Here is a 24,856-nt window from a genome sequence, read left to right on the forward strand (position 1 = left end):
GTGCTACAAGATACACTCACGTGCAGCTCATTTTGTCAGGAGTGGATTCAAAATTGAGCTTGCGCGTATATAATAATGTGCGCGTCCGGTGTGAGATACCTGAGACGCAGCGCTGAGCTTTGTGTCCGGCGTGTGACCCCCTTAAGGCACAATCTGCTTAAGAACCTGCATGTAAACGCACACAAAGTGTTCTTTTCCTCTCTAGGTAGGTATTAGGTTTATTTATCAAAATGTTATTATATATATTTGTGTGATGTTCTGTATTTCGATCGCAGCTTTAAAATGTTATGAGAAAACGTTTTACAAATGTTTATCCACCACATTACCTTTTATTTAAACCTAAGAAAGCCATTGTCAGTTTGTCTGTCAGTTGGCAGGCAGTTTTGGTCGCTTTATTAAAAGTTGTTGCTGTGTGCAGTGTGTAAAGGAAAGTAAAAATAGTTTTACCCTCCTGCTGACTAGTGTCATTCCCCTCCCAACCCATTCACACACACATAGATGATTTCGACTATCAGTCGACCATAGAAAGATTAGACAGTTCTGATTTGAATGTGTAAATCCTTAGTCGGGGACACCCCTAATATATATTTTAAATATTAGACCTTTTGGTACTTTGTTGGATCACCCCTTGATGTCTAATGCTATTCACTTAAGCAAACCCTGTTGATATCCTGCTTTATACAATATCATCTTCTTGGCTTGCAGGGTGAGACGAAGATCCTGAAGTTAAAGAACCTGCGTCCTCAGGACTACGCAAACTACACATGCACTGCCTCTGTCCGCAATGTCTGTGGCATCCCCGACAAGAGTGTGCTATTCCGGCTCACCAACAAAACTGGTGAGAGAGATACCAAAGCGTCCTCCTTTTGCACAGCAATGTCTATTATTTTAGTCTCCTTCTGCCATATTTGAGCCATCCAACAAGTAAGAAAGTACATGTGAGCAGCACCACAGAAGCAACTCTCAAAAGGAAGTGCCCTGAGGCCCTTGTCACCACAAGTGCTGTGTGGTCTGATAATCAGCAAGCTGTGAGTGCTGCATGTGTTATTGAGTATGTTACGCCTGTTACATTTAGAGGCCTGCTGCTACTTTTCTCCTCCTTCGTCGGTTGATGGCTGAAGAATCTGCCCCAGGCTGATGTTTTCACGAACGGCCTTGCAGTTAATTCAGTCTATGGCAAAACCATATTCTTAAGGAAATGGCCCTGCGGGTCCCTGTGCTCCTTATCTGTCTCGCTGGGCTTCACATGCTACTGTGGCGAAGACCTGACCTTTACGGAATCCATTAAAGAATGAACAGAGTCGGCAGACCTTTTCCTCCGGCCATCTCCGTTTCTCTATCTTCCTCTCCCACTCCACCACCCTGCTCATTTTCTTGCACTATCTTGCTTTCTCACTTCTTTTCCGTCCCTCAGCGCATTTCTGGCAACACATTGGCTGATGATGATGATCAAGACACAATCCCGGGGATTGACTGATTGCTTTGCCAACTTGAAGGCCCTCACATCACAGCATGCCAGTGTGCTCGTGGGAGGAAGCCTTGATTATATAGATTGGATGTGGTCACCCGGTGCATTATGGGCCCAAGTAAACCAATCTTTGGGTGATAATTGTAAGAACAACCTTATTAAGTATAAACAGGTTAGCATATATAGGTAAAGCACCAAAATTGTAATCATGAACTGTGTATATTTGCTGTCATTTACTTTTTTATTCCTTTAAAATGAATAACATCACTTAATTAATATTCATGAGTCAAGCTAGTATGTGTCTTGTACTCACCCTCATGTCATCCCTGATGCATATTATTAGACTCTCTTTTTTAGATGAAAATAATCTCTGTGAGTCCATATAATGCAAGTGGATAGATGCCTCAAAATGTATGCTTCAAAAACCTAAACGTAACAAACGTAATCTAGGGATGGGCGATCTGACAATTTTATATCTTGATCGATCATGAAGACATCTGCGATGTACTTTTTTTAGTCGCACGATTGACAAACTGTTGCTGTGCTATATTCGGTTGTTATATTCAAAATCTCGTGATAAAATACATTTGCTACTTAACAGATTGTGTTTTATTAACAGCAACACTAACTCCAACCGTTACAATAATGCAAATGCATTACATAATTAAATGACACAATATTGATGTGAGCATGCCCATTGGCCGTAGCTGTATCCGTGCTAGGATGAATCCGAAATCGCCCCCCTATACTCTCAAATTGGGCATTATTTGAAGGGACAGCCATTTGTAGTTGTGTCCGAAACCATAGTGGACGTTATTGAGTGCACTCATCCTATCCCACATTGCACTGTAATAACTCATTTTCATTCCCTCCTTCAAGTGAACTGTATTAATGGACTAATGTGGGGAACAGTGAATTTAGGGGGCGATTTCAGATTCAGCCAAAATATATTCCGATTTATCCACTCTGCCACCCGGTTTCAAAAAATAACTGTTTCAGGCTGCTAAAGGGGGGGTTAATTGTTTTACTTATTTAAATTATAATTCAATATCGGCAATTTGCCACCCTGCTCTTTAAGATATGGGCATCGTCCAAAATAAAAACAATATAGATCAACCACTTGTTTAATAACTACTTTGACACCTGATTGTTTAATTCAATACTGTGTTTTAAATTGTGCAAATAGATAAGGCTTGTTTCAGTCTGGAAATTCCTGATAGTCCACTTTAAAAGTTGGGAAGATCGCGATTCAGATAGTGATTATGAAATTTTGGGAATATCGCCCAGCCCTAATTTAATCCATAAAAATGTCTTCTGAAGCTAAATAATTTGTGCATATGTGATTAAAATACTAATATGCTATTTTATATTTTTACTATAAACCATCGCTTACGGACAGTTGTCTTGCGTGCATTCGCTTATGAAAATGTCAGTATGTTGTGAAATGTGATGCAAGTGCGAGTATCCCTTTAAGTAAAAAAATAGGTCTTCCACATGAAGCTGATAAGTTGAACCCATTCTGCTTTTGTTCTAGCCTCCCCCTCGATTAAGCTGCTTGTGGAAGACCCCATTGTGGCCAACCCTGGGCAGACAGTGACTTTGGTATGCATCATATCTGGAGGCGAGCCCAACCCGACCCTGGCGTGGGTTCGGAATGGCGAAGAGCTTCCAAAGAAGAGTGTTCTAAACGGTGGAACTCTCACTATACCTGCCATCAGCACAGAGGAAGCTGGTGTTTACAGCTGTGTAGCCAGTAACAACGTGGGTAATCCTGCAAAGAAATCCACCAACATTGTTGTCAGAGGTGAGAAGAGAGGCCTTGAGGCCGAGCTGGATTAGTTTGTTTGTGCTTGATGTATCATATTTTCTGGAAATTGTTTATTTGCAGCTGGTGTAAACAGCACTGTCCACACAGTGCATCTCAAGAGTCTAGTAGAACCAGGCAAAACTACCAAATATGTGACTTTGATGTTAATGAAGTGGCTTAGAGTGCAGAGCATGTGTATTATGTTTATGTTTGTGGGGATGACCTGAATTTCTATCAGGCTTCTGACATTTTCTCTAATCTCTGCTCAGGAATCAGGAATTATCAATATATTTGTGGTTAAAGTTATTCTAAAATTGAATTTCTGTTCTAATATTTAGAATCGAATCAAACCATGTCCTATGCAACTTACTTAGCAACTTACTCCTGGTTGCCTTAGAAACATGACATTTGTGAAGCCAAAATCTTTATCTATATTTATAGTATTAGAATTTGAATTGTTCCCTCATGTAGAATTATTCATGTAGTTAGAATGAGGGTAAAAACAAAAGTATTTCCATTTGCATTTTGTGAAACCAATGGAAAACCTTTTCTCTGCAAATAAATAAATACAAAACGTCTATGCAGTTATTAGTGAATTAGTGATCCGTTGCCTGAAAAAAAAGGTTCAGTTTCCACAAAAATATTAAGCAGCACACCTGTTTTCAACATTGATAATAAGAAATTTCACTTGAGCACAAAATCAGCATATTAGAAGGGTTTCTGAGGGATCATGTGACATTGAAAGTATGCTGAAAATTCAATTAAATGTAAAATATTTAAAAATATCGAACAGGTATTTTAAATTGAAATAATATTTAACAATATTACTATTTTACTTTTATTATATATATTTAAAAAAAGCATTCTTAGTAAGCATAACAGACTTTTGATTGTGTATATATAAAATACTGACAAAATACAAATAGTGCATGTTAGTATTTACCCTAGGGTGTAAATAATATCTAATTTCCTTCACCATCAGTGTAAATTGCCTCCGCCAATAAGTTTTACAAGCCTCTCAAGTTTGCTGTCAGCATTTTCCACTATACCCATTACCATTCATCAGTGCATAATGAATTACTTAATGATTATCATGAAGGCAGAATGTCAGTACATGGGGTAATAAATATCTTGACAATGAATGCAGTGTACAATTATGAATAATAACTGACAGTATGCATCGAAAAACAATCAAGTTGTGATTTGAAGTTGATGCGAAAGGGCAAAGATTTTGCTACTATTTACTGTGAGCGTTATTAGAAAAGTATTTGTTGAAACTTTCTTAAAGGTTTGAAAGACAACAAGCCTTGCTTTAAATGTCCAGCCAGCGTCATTACCTAGTATAATGAATATCCATGACTTTGACATATTACATCTAGCCAAAAGAGAAGAGTGAAATGGAGAAAAGGATTTGCTTTTTTAGGTATGTGTGTGCGTGTGGGGCTCTCTGAAGAAGCTTTACCATCCCTGGTTTGGAGCAGCTTGTGTAGCTTACTTTACAGTTACTCCTTCTCAAAGCTGATCCCTGGTGTGCACAAAAAGCTGTTTACACATCTGGAGGTCCAGGTTTTAATGTGAATCCCTTACTGTCTGTCAACTCACCGGGTCTGGGGAGCACAGTGAGATTACGCATTTCCATCGAGCTGGGTTTCTGTGTAAAGCTGGAGAGTATGATGGGAGTCAGATGTCTTGCCAGTGAGGAGGATCATCTTGGTGAGGTATAGACGGCAGAGGGGAAGAGGATCATACCAAAGAAAGAAATCTGCCTCTCCAAGCTCTCTTCGCAAAAAAAGAGCAGTTTAGTTTGTGGTTAGTACCATTACTGAGAAGTATCATTCTGTTTATTATTTTGGGGATTTTTCTTTAAACGAATTTCTAGAAACCTTTTTTAAATGTCCTTTTTATAGTTTGAGCTGATGATTTTGGTTTGGTTTGGAGTTTTATGTCTCAGCACTCTTGTTTCAAATAATACAATTATTACATTTAATAATTTAATAATTAATATAAAGGGTGATGAATTGAGAAATCAACTTTCCCTTAAACTGTTGATATATAAAAGGTCATGGTAATATAAGAATATCCTGTACGTTTCGGAGCTGAAAACGTCCTTGTTAGTAAAAGAAAATCTTTTATAGACACCAGGCCCAGAAAACGAGGCTCTCATATCAATGACGTATTAGAAGGGTGAAACGCCGCCTCTGTGTGTACACTGCTTCTGTAGCCCCGTCCACCGACTTGTGGAGATAAACTGATCGCGTTACAGAGCAATAGACATGCAGAAGATAGCAAGATAATCGTTTGTAAACAAGAAACAGGTCGATACTGGATTTGCAGACATATTGAGATTAAAACACAATGCTGTGCCTTCTATATAAGATACGACAGGAATGGTTCAGCACACTTATGCGAGTAAAACATGTTTTTTTTAAATGTGTGATAGAATTGCATTGTTATTGTCATATTGATTATGTGTATGTGTCTAACAGAACATGCCTGCATGCTGTCACAGGCTGGAGAATCCTTTATTTATTGGTTTATTGCGATTCAGGATCAGAACAGATCAGAGCGGACATGTAATGTTATGGGCCAGGGGGCTCGCAAAGCCCAACGTACCGGGGCTATGTGTTTTCCAGATGGGCTACCAAAACGTAAGCATGTCGGCAGGCCAGTGAATCTTAAATAGTGCAATAACGTTCATTTCTTGATCCTTTCATGCTCTTGACTTGATATGCCTCCGCGCATGTGTGCATTCTGCGCTTATATTCACCGATCGGGCAGGCCACGTAATAAATAAATAAATAAATCGCAGGTGGATGAGAGATAAATCATTGTGTTTGTTTGATAAATACATTTTGCGAGCCCTGTCAGAGAATTATTCCGGTTGCCACTATTAAAAATAATCCTTTCCGTGAACTGACAAGGGAGTATTAAATATGCAAATCTTCTCCAATCCTAGCTGTGGGCGTTTACTTCCAATTCTCCAGTGTGGCACACCCATCAAAACCCAGCGTTCAGGAGAGAGCCTCAAAACCAGTGTAGAAAATAGTCTATTACATATTAGTTATTACGTTTTTGAAAGTAAAAACCATGCGAACGGCAGAAGTTGACCTCAGACAACAGAATAAAAAATGTATTAAAAATTTAAAAGCCACTTCATGACACCTTTAACCAATTGTTGTGATGAATGGTGTGCCCTTTATGTATCATTGGGTCATTCATTCAACCAGGTAAAGGGTTAGTTCACCCAAAAATGAAAATTCTGTCATTAATGACTTACCCTAATGTCGTTCGACACCCGTAAGACCTCCGTTCATCTTCGGAACACAAATGAAGATATTTTTGTTGAAATCCGATGGCTCAGACAGAGCTTCATTAACACCAATGTCATTTCCTCTCTCAAGACCCATAAAGGCACTAAAGACGGCGTTACAAAGAGACGGCGTTACATCTCACTACAGTTGCTCTACAATCATTTTATGAAGCAACGAGAATAGTTTTTGTGTGCAGAAAAACGAAATAACGACTTATACATTGATGGGCCGATTTCAAAACAAAGTTTCGTACCGTTATGAGTTAGCGTATCGATTCATGATCCAGACTGCTGAAATCACGGGACATTGGTAATCCGAATCCTGAATCGATTAACTGATTCATTACCGTTCGAATCTTTGTTTTGAAATCGGCCCTTCACTATATAAGTCGTTATTAGTTTTTGTGTGCAAAAATACTAATTCTCGTGGCTTCATAAAATGATTGTAGAGCCACTGTAGTGAGATGGGCTTTGTAACGCCGTCTTTAGTGCCTTTATGGGTCTTGAGAGAGGAAATGACATTGGTGTCAATGAAGGGCCTGTCTGAGCCATCGGATATGGATAGGTCTTAACAGTGTCGAGCGTCATTAGGGTAAGTAATTAATGACAGAATTAAAATGTTTGGGTGGACTAACCCTTTAATTAAAAATGTTGATTATTTCAGGAGTTAAACAAGTGACTTTATTATCATTATGAGTGAGTCATTAATTCATTCATTCATCAAATTAATTCAAAAACATTGATTCATTTTTAAATGAAGCAAGTTATTTTCTTTATGAGGGAGTCATTGAATAATTAATTCAACTGATTCGGAAAGTCAATGCATACCCTCTATAGCAAAATTGTGTTTAAAATGTTACTAAATATTAGCTTATGGTTGATTAAATAATTTTATAAAAGTAATGTGGCACTTGCAATTGTGCTGCTTTTGGACCCGTATCCCTCTTGCTCGTGTGAGACTGCTTTAAAAAACAGACTGGCTGATCCAGGCGCCAGGTTGAAGTGGAGGTCTTTTATTTTGCGATAATGACCAGCTGAATAAATCCCAAATTAGAAGCCAGTTATTTATTACCAAACATACTGTAACTTTCTGAGACATTTGCATGAATTAATTCATCTTAATATTAAAATGCTAATATTTTAACATTTGCTTTCATTAGATCTTGTTTACTCTCAGATACAGATCCTCTGGTGGCTCTGGTTTCTGGTTCTGATTGCTTTTCTATAATCGCTGTTGCAGAAACAAACAATCCCAAGCCACTAAAGAGACACTTTTTTTGCTGTATTATACATGCAATTATTTTGTCTGACTGGTTTTTAATTTTTTCTTCTTTTTTTGATTTTGCGTACCAAATGATCCAAAGACTAACGATTTAAGAGTATTTTCAATGTATTAATTTACTCTCGCAACAACAACATAAACTTCCCACTATTCCGTTCACTTTACTTTTGTGCTTTTTTCCATGTATTAACCACCTTCAGAAGAGAGCTACTTATTTTCTACTACATGAAAACATGGACGTTGCAATATCATTGCCACGATTTTATGGCTCACTTGTGGCCAATGCTGCCTTTTCGTCCTAGCCATTTAAGGTCTTATATGCTTTTTATTATGGGTGGAAACAACATTATTGGGCAGAAAATAGCAATGATGGGCCCATTCTCTAGCTCAATAGATAGAGGACGGTTTTATAATATAAGATCGTCAGAGGGGACGTTACAAGCTTGAGCTGCGCTGCTTCTTTGCTGCACAGATGGTGGAATCTCATTTGTTGGGCAAAATAAGCAAGGGATTGGAGAGAAAATGATATTACATGGGAGGGTTTGGAAGTTGGGTAATCCCAACTCACTCTGCTGGCTGCTTGTACAAAGCTCTATGATAGCAGCTGTACTGGCCATTTGAAATATGACCTTTTCTCCTGCAATGGGAAAAAGAGCATGTGTAGCCAGATGGGGCGGTGGTTGAGGTGAAGGGGTAGAGCTGTTTCCCCAATCACTGATTAGGACGGAAGCTGAACTCCTGAGGACGGATGAAGGTAGAATAGAGGTGGCTCTATTTAACTTTGTTTTGTGATGAGGAGAAGATGTGGAACAATAAATAGTCGGCTGAGCAAAGACAGTAATATATATATATATAATATATAGCAGAGGTATACAAAACTCTATTACTTGAGTAAAAGTAAAAGTACTACTGGTCAAATATTACTCCGTTACAAGTGAAAGTTGTAAAAATAGATTTTTACTCAAGTAAAAGTACAGAAGTATTTGTTTTCAAAAGTACTTAAGTATCAAAGTAAATTTCCTTTTTTTATGCCAATGCATTATTTTATTATCGTTGTATAAATGCACACTGTCATCATGGTTTAAGTCATTCAGTGATGCTCCATCTGACGTACTACCATACGACTAACTTAAACTCATTTAAATACTTGTATATAAGTTACAAAGTTCACAAAGCTGATGTCACTTTAAGGCCGAATGCACGGATCCAATACACTGATACACATCTGATATTCTCCCAACTTTCCTCTTCTCTTTCTCCCAGATGTGTATATTGTTAATATTTTATAAGACATGCAACAAGTGTATGCCAACTAAACTAATCTTGATTTTTTTTTTTTTTTTTTTTAAACTGAAACATAATTTCAAAGTATGGCTGTGGGTGCACACACTTGTGCCTAAGAACTGTCTTCTTCCATTTTGCTATGAACTGATCAGTGTTCAAAAAAAGTTGGGAAAATGTATATGACCCTATAAGAGTGATTCCTGATAGACTGTCTGAAACAACAACACCAAAAAAACTTTTAAAGATGGAAAAAATCATCCTCCTACTTTCAGAGCTGCTACAGAAACGACTTTCGACCTAGATAGAAATGTAGTGGAGTAAAAAGTATGATATTTGTCTTTCAAATGTAGTGAAGTAAAAGTATCCAGAAAAAATTATACTCCAGTAAAGGACAGATACTCATAAAGTGTACTTAAGTACAGTACTCAAGTAAATGTACTTAGTTAATGTCCACCTCTGATATATATATATATATATATATATATATATATATATATATAGAGAGAGAGAGAGAGAGAGAGAGAGAGAGAGAGAGAGAGAGAGAGACCTCTAATCTACCTTCATCTGTCCTCAGTAGTGTATATATATATATATATATATATATATATATATATATATATATATATATATATATATATATATATATATATATATATATATATATATATGTATATGTATATAGGTAAATATTATACCTATATATAGGTATAATATTTAAGATGTAGGATTTTAATTGGATTTAAAATGTCTTTTTATTTGGATTACACCGTTTTAACTAATAAACTTAGTGATGCATATTTGTCAATTGTTATCTAAAGCCCCTTTCACACTGCGATTCCGGCAAATACACGGATAATGTGACCCGGGCCGCTAGATTTGGTCCATTCACACAGCCAGCGAAATACCGTAATATGTGCGCTTTCACACACAACCCGTAACGGTCCCGGATCGAGCTGACACAAGACATCTGGATGTGACGTATAATGGCGAGCGATCTCCGCTTCAACGCGGATAGTAAGCAGCTCCGTGGTCTCGATTTGTGTCCAGTTTGCGCACATTTCTGCTTGTTTAATTTTAGTTTCTTTTGTAGACGAACACTCTCTGTGTTTAAAACACCGACTAGCTCTTCTGGCACTGCAGGGTTGTATTATTGAAAAAACAAGCTCTAGGAGTCGCATGATAACTACGTACACGTTGCGGCATTAGTTTTGGCTTTTGTTCACACAGCGCTCGTCCCGGGTCGAATACCGCAATGTTACTAGGTCCCCGACCCGGGTCGAATTCGGTAATCAATCCCGGGACGTGGTTGCTTTCACACAGAAGGCGACCCGGCAATGTTCCGGGAATATTGCGGGTCCGACGTGCAGTGTGAAAGGGGCTATATAAATGAAACAATAAGTTATGTTATAGTACTAATAAACTGAATGTGTTTTCAACAACAAGTTTTTATGTTTATCATTAATAAAAACATTTATTATGTTTAAGCCAATCTCATACATGGTAACTAATTGCTTTTCCACAGCTAGCAATAGATTCTGCTGATTCTATGTTATTTCAATAAAAATGATTATTTAGTTCAAATAAAATGGATGGAACTGATTCCTATGTGAATTAGTTGTTTTTCTTTATGTGGTATTTAATTAAAATAAAGGTAATGTATAAAATATGTATTATAATACACTACTGGTGGAAAAATACAGAAAAACAGTAATAATTTGAAATATTTTTACAATTTAAAATAACATAGTTTTATGTTTGAATATATTTTAAAATGAGCCTGATCACACTAAAATGCGTATCAATAATACGAGCAATGTTGTGGAATGTACATGCCAAAACAATTTAATTTATGATATACGCACTAAATATTTCTTCTTCAAATTCAAGAGAATTCCTAATGGAACCATTAAGGAATTGTTAAGAGGAATTGGAATCGTTAAATGCCTTACAATTGCTACAACTATACACTTTTGGAGCTGAAATGTAATTGCATTGCATGGAATAAAAGTTTTGGGGTGAGTAAATGATGACAGAACTTTTTGTAATCTTGCTCAGCTTCTACACAGAGCAAACACAGCACAGGGATTACTTGGGGGCAGATAGGTCTGATGAGACCGTAATGGGACGTCATTCAGTGGCACCCAGGTGGGAGTGACCAGATAGCCCTCCCTTAGTAAGGCCTTTTCTGACAGCTCTGTTCCACCACCCGCTGGCAGCATCATCAATAAAACACACCCCACCCTTCCCCAGTTATCACTCAAATATTGAGCCTTGTCAGTACTCTTCAGCAGATTATGCCAAACGTTGCAGGGTCTGCTCTGCAGATAACTGCAAAATAACCCAATGTTCTTTATAAGATATTTATTAGCTGGAGGGGGATGGAAGGTAGGGTATTGCTGAGCCTGCACACTGCCATAGAAACTCATCTTTTTATTTATTTACAGAGGAGATATCATCTCCCGTTTTGGCCACTTTCCACCAAGCAATCAAAACAGGCATGCAAAGATCGGCCCTACCGTCCCTGGCAGCTGAAATTGGTCTTATTTCTGATATGCAAATTGCATTCTACCTGAATCACTTTGATGGTCATTCACATCAATTGTTTTCTCAGCAGAATTGCTGCGCAAACTCTGTGTTGTCTGTGGCAATGTGATCGTCAATATTGTGAATGTTAAGGCACATTGATGAGATTCCACTGGATGTAATGACTGAATGCAGATTTCAATTGCCAAATGCAATTGCCTGTAAAGCTGTTTTCAAATTAGCTGGCTTGCTATGATCCTCTTGTACATTGCACTACTTGACTTATTCCTCTGCTAAATAAAATGGATAATAGAGGAATCAGTTGCTTTTGATGAGGTGGTAACTATATTATCAGAATGCTGCAGTGGTGATTTACTACAGTTAATAACAGATTTGTATTCAAGCATTTCTTTGCCTCTAATGGGTGGGCTCACATCTTGTTGGCGGGGCTTTATGTCAGTTTTACTACGGCATGTTGTATAAGGGAATGGAGATACAGGTTATCATTTTCATTAAATATTTCCAGTAGGTGCCTGTGCGCATAAATTTGTTCTGATCCTCTTTTTTTTTTGATGAATAAATGACTTGTCCTTATTTGTATCAGGGAGCGTATGCTCACAGTTACTACTGTAATGCACAGCCTATATATATAGTTACATAAATTATTTTAATTCCTGGAATAAAATATCTATTATAAAATAGGACATTCTGGCTTAACCTTCCATGTTTGTAAGTTTTTTTGCAGGTGCAGTTTTGGATTTCTGCACAAAATGTTTACACACATTTTACTTACACTCAGTAATTTAAACTCAATTCTTTGTGCATTATATCTGTTTAAAAAACTTTTAGTTTTAATTGACCTGGTTGGTTATTGCTTGTTACTTCCCAGACAATGATAATCTGTTTTTCTTTTTTTTATTATGAAAGACATTCATTTAATTCACTGATTATTATGTGCCAAATAACAATGTTCCATTTACAAATGACAAATCATTCCTGCAATATTCAGCATTGCAGAGTAAGTCTGAAACTCCAGTTTTGCTGTCTAAAAAGGCACAATTGACTAGTGCAAATGTGACCATGAATATAAATACTTTAAAAATGCCTTTAATATTCTCATGGTTACATAAGATATCGTAATAAAGAAAAGTGCTTGTGTGCAGCACAACGTATCAGGCAAATACTTTTCTCAGACATTCACTGTCTATTCAGTCTGATTGCACGACTGGGGCTAGTCAAAAGGGTTATTGATTTTCATATAATGCAACAAGAGTGTTGACAATGGTCTGGGGTGGGTGCTGAGTTGATGAAACTACTAACTAATTATAATATCACAAATAAAATACTCATCTAGAAAAATCATTTGAAATGTATTCATCAATAACTTTTGCACACAGTGCCCTCCTCTAATATTGGCACCCTTGGTAAATATGAGCAAAGGCTGCTGTGAAAATAATTCTGCATTGTTTATCTTTTTGATCTTTCAGTTAAAAAACAAAACAAAAACTGCACACCGTTCTAACCTTTCATTGAAGTAAAAAAATTGAAAGTGGGGGAACACACAATATGAAATACATTTTTTCTCCAATGCATGTTGGCCACAATTAGTGGCACCCCTAGAAATTCGTATGAATAAAATATCTCTGAATATTCCCATTCATATTTAATTTTTTGTTAGCGCACCAGGGTGACTAGGAGCATGAATTTGTCCAGCCATGACTTCCTGTTCCACAGGAGTATAAATATGAGGAATCACAAAGGCCAAATTCCCTTAATCGTCCATCCGAATGAGTAAAACCAAAGAATATAGTTCTGATGTGCAGCAAAAGGTTTTTGAGTTTCACAAAACATAAAGTGGCTGTAAGAAAATAGCTAAATCATTGAAAATCCACCATTAGGACACCATTTCCACCATTAGGACAATAATTAAGAAGTTCCGATCAACTAAAGATGTTAGGAATTTGCCTGGAAGAAGACGTGTGTCTATATTGTCCTAATACATGGCGAGGAGCGTTTGAGTGGATAGACTGTCTAAAGATCACAGCTAAAGAATTGCTGAGATTAGTTGATTAGTTTTGGGAACAGAAAGCCTAAAACAGCCACAAAAAAAGTATCAAATAGCACCACAAGTTATTTAGGAGGGTTTAAAGGTACCATAGAATTAAAAAATTTAACTAACCTTGCCATTGTTAAATAACAAGAGTTCAGTATCCGAATCATCGGGTGTTCAGGTAAACTAGCGCCCCGCGAGGATATCGAAAAAGGCAGATCATTGAAATAAATGTTATGATCTCGGCTGTGCAGGGGATGTGAGGACTTTTCATACCCTTCCCATGGGTAAAAAATGTCAACAGTAATGGTTGATGTTTATTTACAATCGGATACCGCAACAATGTAATTCAAAGTTGTTCGTTTGCTCGGCCTATTTCACCACGGGCAGTTTTTCTAACCTGGGACAATATCAAGCTTCGCTCAGCATCTAAAACTGAAGAAAAGGCCGATTTCAACCATATTCCTGCAAGGTGTAAGTAGTGATTTTATCCACTTGACTGTCAAACCCATTTCTGATTAAATTGAAAGTTTCTTAGTAAGACAACATTAACGATAATATCCCCTGTGTTGTCTAGATCTAACGCAAGATGCTAATAAAATAACAAATGACTAAGGTTGATATTATTTCCTGCAAGTGTTGTCATAAAATACAACAGTAGATACGTGTGTTGATCCCTTTTGACAGATTGAAATCTAAATTAGCCTAAATTTGATCATCAACATATAACTCAGAGGCTACGTTCACTACTACTGTTTAGTTGCTTAAAGGTGCCCTAGAATGATTTGAAACAATATGTTAAATTGTTATCTGATATCTACATAGAGGGTATGTGGCTTATTTAAGAACAAAAATTGTCCAGATACAGTTTTACAGGTCCATTTAAAATCCTATAAATTGTCCCTAGGATGTAATGCTCTGTTTTTGCCTTATTTGGAAGGGTCATGAATATTAATGTTGAGCTCTGCTCTGATTTGCTTATTTCAGCAGCTCACAGCAGTTCAGCTGTTCAGCTCATGAGTCCTGACCGTCCTGACAGAATATAGACCGACTGAATGACAATTTAAGCAAAACATCTCAAATGGAGATTGATAAAATGCAGCTTACTTGTTTATTGGTGTTTTCAGATCATCCACGCGCGAGAAAGAGCTCGCATTCGTGCGGTTGCCAGATTTTAGTCATTAAATCCCTCAAACAGAGCTTTTCTGCGAAAGAAAAAAACGGATGCTATCCGGGACATGTTTTACCTCAACATGTCCAATCTGGCAACCATATACACGCGAGCTCTCTCTCGCGTGCGGATGATCTGAAAACACCAATAAACAAGTAAGCTGCATTTTATCAATATCCATTTGAGATGTTCTGCTTAAGGTGTGTCATTCAGCCTACATTCCTAGGCTGCCTACAGTCTTTTTTCGTCAACGATATTGCATGTTTATTTAACGTTAGTCACAATCTAGGCTAACGTTACGCAGTTACTGTGATGTAGCCTAAACTGAAATAGGCTAAAACATCATAGGAAACACCATACTTCAGTTCTCAAAAATATAAATATATAACTTATATTTTTACAAAAGGAATAGCATTGTCAAATGACTATCGTTTTAACTTATATGGTGGAGAAGGTGGCGTTTGCTCGAAGGATCAAGTGAACGATCTAAGCAAAGTATCTACGGATGTATTTTGTAATACAAAATAATATTACCCTTTTTCATTAGACACAATATTTAGTTTTGTATGGTACTTGGTACTTGAAGTTTCCTATTGTTACTGTAAGCATCTTGCGTTATCTAGACAATGTGGTCTCTCTAAGAAACTTTCAATTTAATCAGAAATTGTTTAAACCGTCAATAAGTGGATAAATCACTACTTACTGCTTGGAGGAATATAGTTGCCACTTTCTTCAGTTTAAGATGTTGAGCGAAGCTTGCTTGAAATGGGCCGAACAAACAAACGATCTTGAATTAAATTGTTGTGGTATCGGATTATAAACATCAACCATGACTGTTGACATTTTTTATCTGTGGGAAGGGTAGAAAAGTCTCCTGCACAGCCTGGAACAGGAAGTGTGTCCATGCGAGCAGCTTGTTTACCTGATGATTCGGCTTCCACCTGACAATGAACATGTTTGGACAGATGCAAATGTTGGGGGTGTGCATATAAATGATCCCCAACGCTTGCGTCAAGGTTGGGTTTATGTTGAGAAGCACTTTTTTTCCCATGGTGTTTTGGATTCACGAGATTTACAAAAGAAGTAGGAGGCAATGGTGTTTGAGAGACACAGTATGTACTGAACACTTATTATTTCACCATGGCAAGGTTAATTCAATTTTTCATTCTAGGGCACCTTTAACATTACAGATCACTCACTCGATCCTTGTAGCTAACGTCACCTTCTCCACCATCTAAGTTGAAACGATAGTCATTTGACAAGGCTTCTTGTCAATTTGTTAAATAAATATACATTTATGATTATTTTGCAGCAGGTGAATAGTAAACATGACACTGACTATTTTGAGTGACTTCTACATTACTTCTTTTGGCTAAATAAATCGACTTTTAAATCAGTACTCTACTGTCAAACTGTAACGTTACTGTACAAACACACATTTATGTGCTACCCAGTTCAGTTCGTGATTCAAAGTTAAGAAGCTATCATTGTCAAATCATTGCATTGACAGATGGTATAGATGTGTAAGCTGTCATTGAGCAGCAGTGCAGTGAATCAAAGCAGAACTCTGCATTAATATTCACCACCCTTCCAAATTAGGCAAAAACAGAGCATTATATCCAGGGACTATTTCTAGGGTTGTAAATGGACCTGTAAAACTGTATCTGAACATGTTTTGCCCTTAAATAAGCCATATACCCTCTATGAAGATATCAGAGAACAATTTAAAATATTGTTTCAAATCATTGGTAAATGGTAAATGGACTGCATTTATATAGCGCTTTCAACAGACCCTATGGCCATCCAAAGCGCTTTACATATCGCCTCACATTCACCCATTCATACACCGACGGCGATGTCAGCCATGTAAGGCACCATCCAGCTCGTCGGGAGCAGCTGGGGTTAGGTGTCTTGCTCATGGACACCTCGACACTTGGTCAGATGGAACCGGGGATCGAACCACCAACCTTCTGGTTTGTAGACAATCTACATGAACCACTGAGCCACTGCCGCCCATTCTAGGGCACCTTTAAAAAAATCATCCAAGCTCATCCAAAAAAAAACTAAACTCCAGCATACTCAGATGTCAGACACGAATGGAACTTCAAACAAGACCTGGTTCTGTGGTCAGATGGAGAGAAAAAAAAGAAAGAAAAAAATATATATGTATATAAACCCAGATGGGTTTGGTGCAAACAGGGATAAAGAAAAAGTACTACATGCCCACAGTTAAATATAGAGATGGTTATTATTATTGGAGGTCCTGGACATCTTGAGATGCATGGTTTCGCTTCTACTAGAAATTTTATAATGGGCCGTGTTTGAATCTTCCATCAGGACAATGATCCAAAACAAATAAATGTGTCACTGTGCACAAAATGAAGCTTCTGCCATGGTCGTCCCAGTCCCTTGACCTAAACCCTTTAGAAAATGAGTGGGCTGATCTGAAGAGAAGAAGCGCCAACATGGATCTGGGGATCTGAAGGTTCTGAAGAGATTCTGTATGGAGGAATGTTCTCTGATCTCTTGTCAGGTGTTCTCCAAACTCATCAGGCATTATAGAAGAAGACTCAGAGCTGTTATCTTGGGAAAAGTACATAGCAATAATTAGGTGCCAATAAATGTGGCCAACATGAGCTAGAGGAAAAACATTTATTTCATAATGAGATTTCCCCCCCCCCCCCCCTTTTAATCGTTTTACTTCAATGAAAGGTTCAATTTTTTTAAATGAAAGATCAAAAGGATAAACAATGCAGAATTATTTTCACAGCCGCCTATTTACCAAGGGTGCCTATATTAGTGGAGAACACTGTATATTTGAGGCCAGACAGGATTAGTCTTTGAGCATTATTATTGTGTTCATGCCATGCAAAAAAGCATTGCAGTTATTTAAGGTGAAGTCTTAATTCTTTCCCAGACGTTTAATAAAACAAACGATACAAAACACAGGTGCAAATTGTGGAGAGAAACCATTATGTTGTCTCTTAGGAGCTCATTGATATATTCTTTTGTTGGAAAGCTCATTAAAAGTTGAAGCAAAAAGTTGGATTTCCATTTTAAGCGTTTTTGAAATTTCAAGAGATGTTATTACAGCGGATTACTGCAAGAAATCACAGTCAAATGCTCGAATGTGTAGCAACCTGACTTTCAATGTTCTGTAAAGATTACGCAGCTTGTCTTTTGGTAATTGCTTACCTACAGTGCTTATTGATAATGACAGAAGTCATGTGAAGGAACTGGACTCAAAAGCATTAACACCCTGCACGTCAGCTATTTATTAAGTTGCAAAATTGACCAGTGAGGCAAGGCCTGCCGAGCCTAACCTTGCATAAAGCAACCCTGCAAAGTTACAGTTCTTCGTTATATCTCATAATATTCAGTGTCTGCAAGTGTGAGCATCATAGTCCACCTTGAAACATCCTCTCTTAACAGTCCAGATTGTAACAGCTTGTAAAATGTGCAGAACGAATGGAAATAAATTGGTTAATAAGATTTCCTAAAAGTTGTTTTTAAATAATTCAGTGACTGATTAATAATTAGGGCCAGATGTAAAGCATTTTCAAAAAATGAGATAGTAGTGGGTTTTTTTGGCTCGTTGCTAGCTTGAGACTCCCATTGTCTCTGACACCTTTACTCCTGTTAAAAAGAGAGCAGTGAACCCTAATGAAAATGAAAACAAAGCACAACTTGGTATTTATAAGATTTCTAGTTTCTCAACAAGAAAAACAGCATTCATAACCAGTTTTCTTGCGTAATGCGACATTTCCCAAAAGAACAAGAACAAATGTAGGGCAGGACTTGATTTTATGATCAAATTGTAGATATTGGTCTCTGTGACCAGTAAAGGGAGTTATATATTGATATGTAAGTTTGGGTCAGCAAGTTTTTGATCAAATAAATGCAGCATTGGTGAGCATAAGAGACTTAATAAATTAACATTTATATATTAGAATATACACCGATTAAGCATAACAACAAATGTCTCCCAGGCAAGGGACACACACACACGCACCCGGTCATCCACCTGATGTAAAAGAAATGTGATTCATCAAACCAGCCCACCTTCTTCCATTGCTCAGTGGTCCAGTTCTGATGCTCAGGTGCCCACTGTTGGTGCTTTCGACGGTGGGCAGATGTCAGCATGGGCACCCTGACTGGTCTGCATGCAGCCCCATACACAACAAACTGTGATGCACTGTGTATTCTGACACCTTTCTATCAGAACCAGCAACTTCTTGAACAATTTGAGCAAGAGTAGCTCGTCTTTTTGATTGGACCATCAATGAGCCTTGGCCCCCCATGACCCTGTCGCTGGTCAGTGGTGGAGGAAGTACTGAATCTCAGTACTTAAGTAAAAGTACAAATAACCAGAGCCATATTTACATAAGTAAAAGTAGAAGTACTACAACGACAATCCTACTTAAGTAAAAGTAAAAAAGTACTTGATTTTAAATGTACTTTTAGTATTAAAAGTAAAAGTACTTGTATAGCAATTTATTCTCTTAATGTCTATATTCTAATAATTAAAAAGAAGAAAAGAGTATGGGCTGTGGCTTTTTAATTAAGTTAGTTTTGGGTTAATGTAGGCTAATTGTGCTTATCGTCTGTTGCCCAGTTTATATTCTGACTCACAATATCAGGGCGATCTGCAGAGTTAAATATCAATATTCAGAATAAGATTTTCATCAGCTTTGATGTATTTAAATCTTTATATTTATGAGGATTAATCTTAAATATAGGATATGCTTCTGCTTTCCTTTTATATTCTTAAATTTGATCAATAAATTATATTAGAATAATGCTATATGGTTGTTAAATTAAATAATTTACACTGACAAATTACAACTGCATTAAATAATGTTATGAGATTGTTTTAACTATATATTTTTAATACAATAAGAAACATTGGAAAGAAGGTTTAAACATAAACTAAACCACCAGTAGGTGGCGGCAGGTCTTAATGAGTGAGTCATTGAGTCGGTTCGTTCAAACGGCTGATTCGTTCATAAATGAGGCAGTCGTTTACGAACAGGTCATTGAATCTTTGATTCAACCGATTTATTCAAACACTGAATCAATCATTAATAAACTATTGCTGAGAGATGCGTTGTGGTTCTGATGTGGAAATATGATCTGATCTTGGAAATATTTTCGCTGCTGTAATAGAACAAAAGCAGTTTATATTGCATCTAAAATGTAAGTGACTAATTTTAATTAATAGTTTATGGAACTGTCATGAAATCAGTGTCACATTTTAAGTCGTGATGGTATTCAGGAAAACAGCACTCTTGGTCGTGTCATGTCTCATGTGATGTTTTTTAACTGTATTATACGTTATAAAATATAAAAACCTTCACATTTTGAATATTTACTGCAGTATGAGTTTCTCTGTACGAGCGCCGTTGGTTTGTTTCCATTTCTCCTCGAGAGGCTACGCGATTGTCAACAGCGCAACCGTCAGTTCATACATTAGCCTATTATTATTATCCATGAATTATCCGAACAAACCTTAATCTCGAGCCCTGAAACTGATCAGAAAATGTAACGAAAAAGTAGAAATGTAGTGGAGTAGAAAATAAAATATTTGCTGCAAAATGTAACGAAGTAAAAGTAAAAAGTATGCACTATTGATTTGACTTAAGTAAAGTACAGATACGTGAAAAATGTACTTAAGTAAAGTAACGAAGTATTTGTACTTCGTTACATTCCACCACTGTTCCTTCTTTGGACCACTTCTAATTGATACTGACCACTAACTAGACGAACCCTAGCGGCAGCAAATCTAATCTGCCGTGAGTGACGTCTAGCAACTCTCAATCCCCGTCTGAGCTGTAAACACCAAACTGGTCAGGGCTATCACATTGTGTATAGAGTCATTGGGCGGGGCTTAACATAATTATGGCCGGGTTGCACTTGCGTGCTTCTAGTAAACACAGAAACTGAGGAAACGGCTGTCTTTCGAATCAGCTTTGACCGTGACTCTGGAAGACTTGGAGTTAAGCTTTTCTCTGAGAAAAGTACAAAGAACGGCACTGAAGTCATTCTTAAGAAGGGAAGATGTGTTATGAGTTTAGCCGACTGAATCTTTCAACTATCTCTGCTTCACCTTCGTTGCTCTGGTTGGTTGTAGCGCTATCCAATTGCGTGCACGCCGTGCAGAGGGAGTTTGAAAGACAACCGTTTATCCCGCCCCTCGGATTGAGCCCTGTCAATGGTGAGTTTCCAGACCAAACATCTTGATGTGGCTTGTCAAGCTAACTGACCACTGCAAACCGGCAACAACCCACAAGAGCTGCAGGTTTGGAAATGCATAAATGAAGAAATAATCAGTGTTATTCACTTCACCTGTCTGTGATTTGCAGGATCGGTGTAAAAAAGATTTTCAATAAATTCCATAAATCATCTCAATCATTTCTTGTTAATGCCGGGTGGCTGTTTCAGGCAAATTTACTATGTAGTTTTAACGTTTAAACGTAAAGATCCTAAAGTTGCTGCTGTTCAGTCTAGCATGGCTTTCAGTTGGAGTTATTTCTGAATAATAGAGTTCACAGTGTGCAAGATCTCTCAATCCAAACTTGCAAAGATTAACTCATTACCATGTGTGGAGAAATGTGCAAGAGTGTGGAAAGTGTGCGTCATGTCAAGCCATTCTTACATCATTTCAAGCTCTTTAGATGTCTGTGACTATGGTTGAGTCAAGAGTTCTTCTCAATGTCAGTGTCAAAGGACTGAGGTGCTGTGAAAGGAAACGTCTGCTCTCTTCCGAACAAAGAAAGTGTGCAACTCCGACAGTCCTTAATTTTTTATTTTTTTTATTGTCTTTTGTGTACCTCTGTTTATTTCTCACCTTGTTTGGGGTGATAGTGAGGTGGTGTATTTTAAGATCCAGCTTTATTTGTGCTGTATTCACAGGCAAAGATGGTAGTCACTCACCTCTATTCCCTTAAAAATAGTCCCATGGGAAATGTTATTAACATTTTTGTTTTTGTCATTTTTTATGTCACTTGCTTGTCACTGTGATAATGACTTGAAATGCAGTGGTGTGAATGAATTGTGGAAAAGTACATTAAACTGTTTTGAAATTACATTAAGCAAAGACCTTTTAGCTATGTAAACTGACACACTGCATTTAATGCTTCATTAACCGTGCAGTACAAATCTTGTATGAAGAGATTAAGAGATTTTATGATGAGAAAATGTCCAGCAGTGTGTCACTGCTTCTTGAGCAAACCAGTATTTTTTTTAAGATGAAAATGTCTTCATTAATGGGTGTTTCTTCAACTCCAGCACTTTTACATACCAGGAATATAAATAAGGATCATATTATCATATTAAAAATAAATATTTAATATAAAATAACTAAATATTTTATAATATTACAATCTTTACAATATTAACTAAATATTTAATATAAAATAAATATAAATAATGATATATTATATAATATTATATATTGAGTGTGTCTTAAGAGTTTTTTTTCTAAAACAGGGTTTTTCCTGGGTCAGAAATGGTCTTCGGTGGTGGCTGACTAGACATGGTCATCCACACACGCATGCGCCTGCACACACACCCCAACAGTAAAAGTACCTACCCGTGTGATCTGTGAGCCCAATACTGAGAATAAATGTAAAATAAATGCAATTTTTTTTTTACATTTTGATACCTGTATAATGTCTTGATGTTTGTTTCTTTTGTTCCTCGTTTTTACACAGTTTGCGTGGTTTACTGATTCATTATTTTGGCAACAGTTATTAAAAAGCAGCATTAAAAATGTAATAACAAATAGTCTAATTCTCTGCCATAAACAATTGAATACAATTATTGGCTATCAACAACTTGCGTTGTTCTGGTTTCACCTTATTCCAGTCTAAACAATTTTTTTGTGGTAATTTACTACACATTATCAATATAAATAAATACATGAAAATACTGTGGATTATTAAGACTAATTCTTACGAATCCCTCTTGTTTAAAATGGGGTAAGCACACTTGCGTTCTCATTTCAGAGGGGTTGAGTAAATGATTACACAACGATTCGTCAGTTCAGTGTTGGACAGATTAGTTCATTAAAATGAATCGGTTCAAGTGAATCATTAGTTTGCGATTCGGACAAAAGCGGACGCTTTATGTGTGAACCCAGACTGTTAAAACAACGCAAAAGATTGATCACAAAAAACACTTCATAATGATATTTTCCATTTATTTGAAAGTATGTCAACCGCGTGTGCAAAACGTCTGTCAAAAGAGGTGCGATTTTTGAGCACAGTTCACATCCAGCAGTAATTCAGGGAAAATATTGTGCGAACGCGCCACGTGGATCATGGAGCCAGTCTTCCGAACTTTTACCATTTTGTCAGTTCAGTTGATTTTGATTGATATGCGCGAGTGAGAGAGAGAGAACGGTGATGGTTTTGAAGACAGAGAGAGCGCGCGGCTCTCTGCTCATTCTGACACTCAGTTAACGAGGGCGCACGTTAACTGAGTGTCAGAACGAGCAGAGAGTCACACGCGTTAGTAATTACATCAATTTATAAATCACAATAACTCATCAAATAAGGCTTTGGCGGGACAAAAATTTGCTTTGGCGGCCGCCAAAAAAATTTCAATGTAGGAAAACCCCTGTAAAATTAAAAGTGTAATAACTGGTCAAAGTTGGAGAAATATCCACATGAACATTGTTGTTGTTATTAAATTGGTTGCATTTCATTCTGTCCACACAGCTCTGAAGAAGGGCCGGTTCTGGATCACACCAGACCCCTATCATAATGATGACAACATCCAGATCGGCCGAGAGGTGAAGATATCCTGTCAGGTGGAGGCCACGCCGCCCGAGGAGCTGATGTTCAGTTGGCTTAAGAACGGCCGTCCGCTGCGTAGCTCAGAGCGGATGGTCATTACCCAGACTGACCCAGACGTTGCCCCAGGAACCACAAACCTGGACATCATTGACCTCAAATTTACTGACTTTGGCACTTACACCTGTGTAGCCTCACTAAAGAATGGAGGGATACCAGAGATCAGCATAGACGTCAACATCTCCTCCACCACCGGTGAGTTATTCTTCCTTTTTTTTTACAAATAAGAAAGGCTAGCTTTTTTAATGAAGTCCCTAAAGGGACCTTTGCAAATATTAAAAATATACAGATTTTCGTGTTTTGATGTGTTCAAGAAACTTTTTGCGTGCTCACAAGAAAATATTGCATGCACATGCATTTTAATGTATAGCCTACTATAACCAGTGTGGGCAAGTTAATGAAAATTTGTAATCAGTTACAGTTAAAGACTTATTTTAAAAGTAAGTTAATTACATTACCAATTAATGTATATCAAAAGTAATTAGTTACTAGGGAAAGTAATTTGTAAGGTACTTTTATGTCTGCTTTTTAAAGGTTAATATGAACAGTACTGAACAGTCAAACACAATAAACATATTTTTTTATTCAACATTTCAGGCGAAACTGGACAAGTATAAATGCATCTGGTTGTTTAAACCTTTAGACCACATAATGTACATTTTACTCCTGGCAAATTGTAAAAAAAAAAAAAAAAAAAAAACGCGTTTAGGCTATATGACATGTAGTCAGATATGACGGCGCTACCGTAACACGCATCGCCGCAAATGAGTAAGCCAACACGCAAACTGCCGCAAGGGAAGTAAGTCTCAAATGCTCAAAAACACAATCTCTCCATTAAAACTAATGAGACTAAATGATCTCACCAGTGCTTGGGTCGCTCTTTCTCATGTTGCGGTCTTTGGTCTCGTAATGAGCTGATGAATAAATGCAGCTCATATCTGTTGCTTTCATTGACATGAACTCCGTTACATGTGCATATAATGCGGGAATCGAAGATCGGATTTATATTAATTTTGTGGAGAGGTAAAAAAATGTGCATGTTTTTTATATAATTTTTTTATTTGTTTAGATTGTGTAACCCGTTTCGTTTGCGAGTGCCGATCAGC

General features: G+C 37.2%; 1 protein-coding gene across 1 annotated transcript in view; it reads left to right on the forward strand.

The window, feature by feature from the left end:
• Nucleotides 1-24,856, forward strand: part of mdga2a (MAM domain containing glycosylphosphatidylinositol anchor 2a) — a 220,922-nt gene that overhangs the window by 104,615 nt on the left and 91,451 nt on the right. The window contains exons 5-7 of the mRNA XM_067455178.1: nucleotides 706-838; nucleotides 3,003-3,272; nucleotides 23,616-23,945. Of these exons, the coding sequence (XP_067311279.1) occupies nucleotides 706-838; nucleotides 3,003-3,272; nucleotides 23,616-23,945 (733 nt within the window). The remainder of the gene's footprint in view (nucleotides 1-705; nucleotides 839-3,002; nucleotides 3,273-23,615; nucleotides 23,946-24,856) is intronic.

The sequence above is a fragment of the Pseudorasbora parva genome, chromosome 10 (genome assembly GCF_024679245.1).
Source record: "Pseudorasbora parva isolate DD20220531a chromosome 10, ASM2467924v1, whole genome shotgun sequence".
Taxonomy (NCBI): domain Eukaryota; kingdom Metazoa; phylum Chordata; class Actinopteri; order Cypriniformes; family Gobionidae; genus Pseudorasbora; species Pseudorasbora parva.